At 35.3% G+C, this 10,337-nt stretch overlaps 1 protein-coding gene across 4 annotated transcripts; it reads right to left on the bottom strand.

Moving 5' to 3' along the window:
• Positions 1-1,850: 1,850 nt before the first annotated feature.
• LOC306885514 (histone H3-like centromeric protein A) lies at positions 1,851-10,322 on the bottom strand. 4 transcript variants are annotated; one of them, XR_013785557.1, is made up of 6 exons: positions 10,066-10,286; positions 9,835-9,986; positions 8,101-8,216; positions 7,911-7,985; positions 5,768-5,868; positions 2,486-2,916 (listed from the first exon to the last, which is right to left on the bottom strand). XR_013785557.1 is itself a non-coding variant. In XM_079442088.1 (5 exons), the coding sequence occupies exons 2-5, from the start codon at positions 9,953-9,955 to the stop codon at positions 2,788-2,790; spliced, it is 441 nt and encodes a 146-aa protein (XP_079298214.1). In that variant the 5' UTR covers positions 9,956-9,986; positions 10,240-10,322; the 3' UTR covers positions 1,851-2,787. The 4 variants fall into 4 exon arrangements, 2 of the variants coding, with proteins under 2 accessions (XP_079298214.1, XP_079298213.1); XR_013785556.1 differs by having other exon boundaries at positions 2,487-2,916; positions 10,240-10,287; XM_079442088.1 differs by lacking the exon at positions 5,768-5,868 and having other exon boundaries at positions 1,851-2,916; positions 10,240-10,322.
• Between the last annotated feature and the right edge of the window lie 15 nt (positions 10,323-10,337).

The raw sequence follows: 10,337 nt of genomic DNA, 5'->3' as shown, positions 1-10,337 counted from the left end.
GGTTGCTGTTTTTTCCAGTATAGGTGTGTCTCTAATGTACTTTGGACACCAAAAGGCTTCTGGCACCATTCAGCCACATTTAGCAAATGCTTGTATACTAATTGGACTAATTCTTATAGTCTATGCATTTTTATTTATTTATTTTTTAAATATTTGTCATTTATTACCTATATTTATTATATATAACACATATTTTGTTAATACATATATTGTCAGTGTATATCTCATGTTTTCAGAGATCTGTCTGTGAAAGTTTTATTATCAAGTCTACACACATTTAATCTCATATTTAAACATTGATTTTAACAATGTATATATTACTGTATGTTCGTTTAATGTAGCGCATGTAAGCTTTGCTGCCAGCTAGAGGACGACTTTGTTGTGTATTTGCTTATAGTAGTGAGTCTTTAAAAGTGTTATCTTTACTGAGGATATAAATGAAAAAAGTGATGCCATACAGGTGCATAAAGCTGAAAGAGAGGTCATAAAGTATTTTACATATTATATAGCATTTCATGGTAAATGTAGCAATTATTGTGACATAAGAATACAGAATCACAGAATTGTGGTAGAAATTAATGTAAATCTTCCATATGGTGTTTTGCACTTAACACCTCTCTGCTTTTCAGCTGTATGTCCAGTGATATTAATCAATTTTAGTATTACATCAGTGGAAAATGTATATTCCCACATGATAACCACTTTAGCTTTAAGTGTGATATATATATATATATATATTTTTTTTTTTTCTCAGATGTTTTTCTTCAGCTCATGAAAATACTTATAAAATACTTGTGTCAGATCACTACTTTAAAAAGCTGCATCACATCAGACTGGAAGCAGGTCTTTTATGCCACAAACATATTAGATTACATATTAAATTCTGGGTCATAGTCTTCATGGTGTTAGTACTTGACTAACTGGTTTAACAAACCATCTGCTGACTCCCTTGGGATGTCATATAAAGTACAACACACATAGACTATTTCACCTTGCTACTTTATAACTGTCTCTTCCACAAAATGCCAAACACAAAACACTTGTTATCCTAGAGCTAATAACTCAGCAGGAGTTCTGCTTATCGATTCTGATTATGGATTCCCAGTTTTGATTCCAATGTGGTTTAAAAACATGTCAAACATTTAGGGGAATGATGTCTCCCCTTTTGCAAAACATTTAGTTTCTGCTGAATACCATGAACAAAAATCAGCATGCTACATAAAACTAGACTTGTGTAAGTGAAGTGACATACTGGCAAGTATGGTGACCCATACTCGGAATTCGTGCTCTGCATTTATCCCATCCAAAGTGCACACACACAGCAGTGAACACACACACACCGTGAACACACACCCGGAGCAGTGGGCAGCCATTTATGCTGCGGCGCCCGGGGAGCAGTTGGGGGTTCGGTGTCTTGCTCAAGGGCACCTCAGTCGTGGTATTGAGGGTGGAGAGAGCGCTGGATATTCACTCCCCCCACCTACAATCCCTGCTGGCCCGAGACTCGAACCCGCAACCTTTGTTTTACGAGTCCGATTCTCTAACCATTAGGCCACGACTTCCCCAGCTTTAAGAGCTGTTATGCACAATTCTGGATAAGCTGAGACTTTTTTTCTTAATGGATGTTGTGGTCGTTTCTCAATTCTGAAGTAAAAAACATTACTAACCTCATGGAATTTATTTATAGAATGATTCAATGACTCACTCAAGGTTTACTTGTTTCATTACTGGATGAATCAGCGTTTTTGAATTAATCTCTTGAATGAATGATTCAAAGACAAATACATTTGTAATAGCCCCTTTTCACCACTTAAAAAAAAAAATAATTAAAAAGATGCACACACAGGATTGATAGGCAGAATTAAAATTTTAATTTTAAAACAAGTATCAAATTCCTGATCTTAAGTATCTGATTCTGGAATTGATTTTCAATTCCCAACACATGTGGCCCTCCAGGAGTTTGGCACACCTGGTCAAAATGGTTGTCACGTATCAGTCTCTTTGCATTCCTTCCTACTCCTACAGTATCCTTCCTTGGGATACTGCACATATCCTGCAGGATCTAGACCCTGCCAGCAAGATATTCAAGAGCGAAACATCACAGTGCTGTATTTAACCAGATAAAAACATGAACTCTTGTATCCATTATTTGAATATTTGTATTATTCTTTATTATCTGTGTCCTGTTGCTGTCTCTCTGTTGCACTGTGGAGCTTCTGTCACTAAAACAAATTCCTCGTATGTGTAAACATACTTGGCCAATAAAGCTCATTCGGATTAGCTTTTGATAATGTGGTATTTGGGAGTGCGAGGATTTGTTTAGCAAATGCCAGTTTAACAGGATGTTAGCAATCCATGTTCAAAAACTTTAAGAACAAAGACAATAGTAAATATTATAATTGTAATGCAATTTAAGAACCAAGCTGATTAAAACACAAATATTCTGATGTGGACTGGCCAAAGAGCTGCCAACACAAACTGCAGTCCTGCAAATATCGGTTTATTAGAAGCAAACAATATCAGAACAAACATCATCTTTGCAACTTTACAACACAAAATAAAATGTTTTATATTACAATTCTAAAAGATGTTTAAAAATTGGTTAATTTCATCAACGCACTACGATGCCATATGAACATTTGGTTTCTTTGGCTGCATATATGCAACCGTTTGAACATTTGATTGGATTACATGCCACCAAATATAGAAAGTGTCCATACATTTCTGTCTGTACAGAAATTCTTTAAATCTTAAAGAAAGAAACAGAAAAAGAGAGAATGTCCAACTTCACATGTTTTCAACACCTCGGATTCGCCGGGCGAGTTGTATGTCTCGTGGAAACAATGTCACCCTCTTTGCATGAATGGCGCAGAGGTTGGCATCAGAAAACAGACGGACCATGAATGCTTCTGCAGCCTGAAAGCACATGAAAGAGCCAACTTATGTACCATACATGACAATAAAAAAAAAAAAAAAAAAATATATATATATATATATATATATATATATATATATATATATGCACTGAAATACAAAAATGTCAATGTGAATTCTGGATGCAAGAAATTCATCATGAGAGTTAATCACAACGTAGATTTAGTTTGTTTTTTAATTTAAAGCAGTCTGCCTATTACATTTCCACCTGGTATTAACATGCTGTGAACACAAACACGTTTGGATTTGTTATGACACTCCTTCTATCACCACACACACAAAAACAACAAATTCATTGCATAACTGCTGTTAACATGCATAACTGTTTTGTTTTGCATGCAACTTAAATAACCAATATGAAGTCTTGATTTTCCACAAAAAGTAATAAATGCATAAATGGTTATTAGCTTGTTTTGCCTGTTAAAATCTTTAACATTCATTAGACTTTAGAAAATAACATCTAATTTAAGTGAACTTAAAACAGTCTTCATATAAACCCATTATAATAAATGTCATATTTATCTGTTCCCTTCAGCAAGTAGGAAATATTATCAAAGTTATCAAACACTAAATTCTAAATTAAACATAAACGAATCCTTAAAACTACAAATGTTCCTGATTTCCTTTTTTTTTTCTTTTGTTCTTTGACATATCAGCAGCTGGGTTATTAGGTTATTCGGCTGCTGTTACTTTAAGATTTAAGAATGTGACGCAGATCTGATACGCATGCTCAGTTTCATTTGAATATGAATGTTATATATTAATATGCATTTTAATATGAAATGATACAGGCTATAGCGTTCACCACCATTTTTCTGCATGCAATTGAACAGCACGCGCTCCAAGCACAGTATAATGGCTGACAGGACAGGAAAATTAATTTTTAACTGACATATGACCTAACGACATCTCATCTGACCGCAGTTCACTGTTTTTCTACTGAAGCTCCTCTTGACCTGCAGCGTTTCCGCACTGAGAGGTAGACAAAGTAACCAAGTCTATTACTTGAGAATAAGTACAGATACTGCTGGTCAAATAATACTCCATTACAAGTGAAAGTTGTAAAGACAGATTTTAAGTACAGAAGTACTTGCTTTTAAAAGTACTTAAGTACCAAAAGTAAATGTCCTTTTTTATGTCAGTTTTATTATGGTTTTAATACTTGTAATACATTATGCATCTGAAGCAACTTACAATACATTACACCTACTGAATACACTAGTATCTTTGGACTGAATAGCTTTTAGAATGTAAAAACCTATAGAAATATAACGAGTTATACAGCTCTGGCAGTGTGTTCACACATCTACGTGTAGCCATTCATCCACATTTGATCCGAATGGACAGTGAAATAGCTGTAAATACATCAGGCTTTATATTTACACAACTTTGCAAAATGAGACAATATTGTTCTTAATAAATACCACAATATTAACTTCTTATTGAATTGTTGCAAATAAATATCACATTTGCAACTGGTCAGTGTTCAAAACATGCTGGGAAATCACTTCACATAACAGTACAAGAGAGATTACTCATAGGCTGTCTAAAAATTAAGTCACGTTTAAGAGACCAAAAATAAAAAAAATTTATAAAAACCACAGATTGTCTTTCAAACGACTTTCTACTTCAAGGACAATGATAAATGTAGTGGAGTGAAAAGTATGATATTTGACTTTCAAATGTAGTGAAGATAAAGTCATGTTTCCAGAAAAAAATAATACTCAAGTAAAGTACAGATACTCAAAAGTGTACCCAAGAACAGTACTCAAGTAAATGTACTTCGTTATGGTCCACCTCTGGAATAAGTCTACCGATTTATGTGGTCTTAAAGATGTTCTGCATCTATATAAACGCCAATTTTTCTCAAGAAAAAGAGACAGAAGCTGCAGCTGTGAGTGGGGTGGCCAACCCTAGCGTCGTCCCTGCATACGCCATTAAACTGGAAAAATTATTTGCCTGCGTTAATGTGCTAATTTTGACAGCACTATAATAAATGTATTAGGGCCAGATATTCGGACATTTAGGGGGCCCAATTACAATAAAAAGACAATACGATAAACAGCCTGCAAATAAATTGCAAAAAACGCTGACCAATATACTGGAAATAAAAACAATCGCTTAGTGATTATTTAGTGATTACTTGGCCATGCGCCGCTACAAGAAGACCTTAAACTTGGACGAAAGCAGCAGGGCCATTATCATCAATTATCAAGAGACATTAAAAGTAGTCATATTAAAGTAATACTGTCAGTATGTGCTTTATAACAGCATCTCAACCGAGTAAGACGAATAAATTTGGTAAGCTGTTTATATTTTTAATGCTGGGGCCGTTTTGGAGTTAATACTATATTAGTAATGGGGGGTATAATTGTATATTATATTTATTATAAATAAATAGAATATTTAGAAATATCCAGAAATATTGCTGTGTTGCTGGGAACGGTGTTCACGCTGAGTTTTCTCAACCAGCAGAATGGAGCGGTCTTAAGTCAGACCAGTCGATCAGTTGCTTTTCTTGCGGAAAAAATTATAATAAAAAAAAAACATTAGTAGGATACAGTAAAGTGTTGTTAATTTTATGAACAATCAGTATGCTTATAAACAGAATGTCCAGAGGCTTTGTGCACCGTTTTGAAAAGGTTTGATTTCTTGAACAGCGTAAATGTTAAAGTGCAACAGTGAAAGTCAAGTCTGCTTTATTAAAAGTTCATTAAAAACTTGAAACATTTTGTGCTTAGCTTGCAGTTAGCTGTGCAGTTTGTGCTTAGCTTGTGTGCACTGTATGCGGTTTCTGTCTGAATGTTTTAGTTTTGATTTCTTTAAAACCCACCTTCCAAAAATCCCTGTCTGCTCTGATTGGTCAGCCGCCCCCAGTTTGTTGTGATTGGTCTACTGCTTGGAGTGTGTTTCAGAAAAACACAATACCCAGCCCTACCCAGAACAATCACATATTAGGTGAGTGGCAGCAAGTACAGATCTGGACCCGTATTCACAAAACATTTTCTCTTACCACGAAGAGTTCTCCTAAATAGCAGTAAAAGTTTTTAGCTAAGAGTTTTCTCTTAAAACCTATTCACAAAGCTGCTGAGACAAACTTGTACTAAGGAACAGAGAGAAGTCTTAAGCTCAGAGTAAAGGGGGCGGGGTTTACCTCGTTGCTATGGGTGATGTCAGAGTGCTTATTAACTATGCACACAGTGATTGGCTGATAGTCTCCGTCAGAGATTTATTCTTCTCAAAATTAGTGAATATGCATATAAACAGCCTTTTAATTAACAGTAGAATAATCATGGAAGATATTAAGACATGCAAGCGTAAAAGAAAACCAAACTGGACGCAAGAACAGCTGTTACTTCTTGCCCAACTGGTTAAAGAAAACAAGGATATAATCAAAGGAAAATTTGGGGTTGGGATAACCTCCAAAACCTAACAAGGATATAATCAAAGAAAAATTAGGGGTTGGGATAACCTCCAAAACCTAAGTTGATACCTTTTTAAAAGCTCATTATCGTCAAATGTTTCTAAAATGTTTATGTTCCAAGGCAGATTGCCAGCAACAGCTATATTAGTATAGTTTGTGGCTTGGTCTTAGTGACTAAAGAGTCCTCTTCACTACTCCTAACGTTTCACAGATTAAGGAGCTAGTTTTAGAGTTATAATGCTTTGTGAAATACTCCTAGAGCAACAATTTAGGAGTCCTAAATTTAGGACTGACACATTCATTATTTTTAAGATTTTCTCCTAAATTGGCGAGTTATGAGCTACTTTTAGCCTTAAAATATTTTGTGAATACGGGCCCTGGTGTCTATAGGGGTGCTAAGAGCCCTCAAATTAATGCAAGAGCACTAATTTGATGTTATAATGGCATATTGGCAATGTATTTGGTACCCGCTTATGGACTGTTGCTTTCAAATGCTGCCATGTGTATTTGTGTTTGCGCTGAGTGAAAGAGGTTTCTATTTGCAATGTATTTCTGTAGTGTTAAACAATGCATCCAATCCATCGCATAAACACAATGGTCAATTAGAGGTGTTCAAGTTAGTCAGAATCCACTTAATACTGCTCAGAACGCCCGAGTATGTAATCAGTGAGAGATCCTGCAGGCTCGCAAATCCTCTCGTTACAACTAGCAAAGTGCAAACACAATGTAAATAAAATGATATGCATTGTAGTAGTAGCTATTTTGATTTTTATGCGGGAGCGTTGAATTCCAGCTGTGACTGACAGTTTCGTTATTCGCTCACTTTTTAAATACTAAAAAGTCACAATTTAAATAAAAGTTTTGGGAGTAACTTAATCTTGAATTTAATTTAAAAAATTAATCAACCTTCTTAAAAATATTGATACCATAGCAACGGATAGGATGCATAAAAAAAAGTGAAGTGGTCTTGCTAATTAATCAGTTTGTCTGTATTTACACTGCATTTTGAAAGTTGTATGTTAACATTACTTTTTATTAGCATGAAAATAAAATAATAAATGAGATAAAGGAGGGTTTTGCAGTGGTAGTGCAAATGGTACTGAACTAATTTTGTAAAACTATATCACCAATGCACCAGATTTCTTATCCTGTGGGTCCCTCTAATGGACAACTTTACTATTACAGCTTTCACCTTTTAGTTGCAATGAAATTACAATAATGAGAATTATTAGTGACTTTTTTTGTTTCACCTTTGTCTTAAATGGCCTAAAAATATGCTTCCTTTTCTTTAAAAAAAAAAAAATTATTTTTTAATTTTTTGATTTGAGAACTGCACATTTTTTGTCATTCACCGTCATACATAATAAAAAATACCAAAGACATACATTTTTATAGTTAATTTAAAAGTTAAAAGTTCTCCACTGTGTATGCTGCGCAGTGATTTAGATATTTTAGCAGCTATTTCCACGGATCAATCAGCATCCAGGGCTGAAACTCTTCATTTTATAATGCAATGTAAATGCAAAATAAATCCTTTTTAATTGTCACCCACCTCCTGTAAAGCCATTAGAGCATATCCCTGCCACATCATGTGTTCTCGACTAAATGTCTGACACACCTCTCGAACCTGTCAGGAGGAAAAAATAATGTTTACATAAAACAGCCTGCTCATGTTTCAAATTATTAAGTGTCAAAAGGCTTGTCTGAGGTGGTTATTGAAGGATGCACAGAAGCAGTAGTACCAGTCGTGAAAACGGGGCCTTGCGCAGCAACAGATCCGTAGACTTCTGATATTTGCGTATCTCCATGAGTGCTCGAGTGCCAGGGCGAAACTTGTGTTTCTTGCGCGGGGACGCTTCTAGTACAGAAAGCACATAAATGGCAGTCATTTAGCTGATGCTTTGGCATACAGTTCACTTTGTACATCTTCAGTTCACCTGAAGAGTATTCCAGAAACAGCAGTGTTAATATAACCATCCCATAAGACATTCTCAGCAGAGCTCTGAATCTGTGAGTTACTATGAAAATAGATGCTTTTTAGATTTAAGGTAGAGTGGGGAAATGGCCCCCCTACTGTTTTTCCCAAAATAACCACTAGAAAAGCCAAGATACATTTTTGTTGTAACTATGGACTATGTTGGCAAGAGTGATGCAGAAGTATTCACTTATATAAGCTTATTAGTATGCACTATTTAAGAAACCGCCCCGTTGGTACAAAACTAATAACATGAAAACATTTTTCATAGTTGATTTATTGTCACTAAAACTACGATAACTTTAATAAAATAAAATAAAAAATCGCTTGTGTAAATAATCACATGATCAGAATAGCAGTTTACATTAAGCTAATGATGACAATGCTAATGTCTTTAACCACTACGTCATCCACCTGACCCATAACCCGCATGAAAACATTTTGTAAGTGATGTTCCCAGGAAGAAAGTTTGGTCATTACCTCACAAATACTTTATTACTAACAAAATGAGAGAAATTACATTTAAGTTGATTCATAGATTTTTACCCGGATAAGAATGATATTAATACCAACTGTACTTTCTGTTTAGAAAACCCAGAAACATCTCTACATTTATTCTGGAATTGCTCTTACACAACATCATTTTGGTGTGACGTTCTTGACTTTATCAAATGTTATGTGAATCCTAATTTTGAGTTTACTTATAGAAATTTTATTTTTTGGTTTTCATGATTGTGAAAAAAAAAGGTGATACTTATTTTATAAATCTTATTTTCCTGTTAGCCAAATATCATATTCATAAATGTGATCCTGCACCACAAAACCAGTCTTAAGTAGCACAGGTATATTTGAAGCAATAGTCAATCATATCAAAATTATTAATTTTTGTTTTATGCCAAAAATCATTAGGATATTAAGTAAAGATCATGTTCCATTAAGATATTTTGTAATTTCCTACCGTAAATACCTCAAAACTTAATTTTTGATTAGTAATATGCATTGCTAAGAACTTAATTTGGACAAATTTAAAGGCGATTTTCTCAATATTTAGATTTTTTTTGCACCCTCAGATTCCAGATTTTCAAATAGTTGTATCTCGGCCAAATATTACCCTATTTTAACAAACCATGCACCAATGGAAAGGTCATTTATTCATCTTCCAGATGACGTAAAAGACCCTTATGACTGGTTTTGTGGCCCAGGGTCACCAATGTAAATTTTCCAAATGCAAACCTTTTTTTTTTTAGATTCAAACTTGAAATGAAAATGTATTTTGAATCCTCTACAAACTTGAAAGCAATAAGAACAATGGCTTTGCTAAAGGACTTCCTCTGGACTGAAAGGCCCTGGACTGTTGTCATGATTGTCAAATCATAACAATGCAACAATTATTATTGTTTTTTTCCAAGCATTCAATGAAAAAAGAAAAGAAAGAAAGAACCAATCAAGTGCGCATGCATGAGGCACACGGCTGAGAAGCACGCCGCTGTGAGCGGTTTACCGGAGGGTCCGCTGGTGCGCCGGGCTCTGGTGGAGGTTGCCGGTGTTGGCCGCGGCTCTGGGGGAGATCTGCGCCGGGGGGTCGACGGCTTTCGCCTGTGAGCTGATTTATTATGCCGCATGTCCACACAATATCAAATCATCAGCGCTAGACTGCAACACACCAAAAACAACTGTTAGTCGCGTGTGAACGGATGCTGATCACAGTAACATTACTCTCTTATACACTCACGTTAAATATCGGGAAATGTATTATCCAGCTCACATAACGTTACAAAACTGTTCAAATTGAATGCAAAACGACTGCGCGACGTCAGACACTTTCTCTCTCCCTTCTGGGCCCTATATTTGGCGAAGTCTACAAATTTCAGGCAATCAAAACTCACAAAACCAGCGCATTATTTACCAAAACAGTTGTTTTGAGGTCTTCAATCACGCACAAATTCAAACAGTGCAGCACGCTGCCAACACAGTTCCCTGGCCAATGAGAGAGCTCATAGCGCA

The sequence above is a fragment of the Barbus barbus genome (assembly GCF_936440315.1).
Source record: "Barbus barbus genome assembly, chromosome: 19".
NCBI classification, from domain to species: Eukaryota; Metazoa; Chordata; class Actinopteri; order Cypriniformes; family Cyprinidae; genus Barbus; species Barbus barbus.
The sequence above is the reverse complement of the archived record's forward strand: the minus strand, read 5'-3'. Positions and strand labels throughout refer to the sequence as shown.

Bases quoted from the DNA above. Each gene is read 5' to 3' on its own strand.
- LOC306885514 (XM_079442088.1), bottom strand. From the start codon at position 9,955: ATGCGGCATAATAAATCAGCTCACAGGCGAAAGCCGTCGACCCCCCGG. The intron at 8,217-9,834 runs GTAAACCGCTCA...TTTCTGTACTAG, and splicing joins GCGCACCAGCGGACCCTCCG to AAGCGTCCCCGCGCAAGAAA. The intron at 2,917-7,910 runs GTGGGTGACAAT...ATGTGCTTTCAG, and splicing joins CTCTAATGGCTTTACAGGAG to GCTGCAGAAGCATTCATGGT.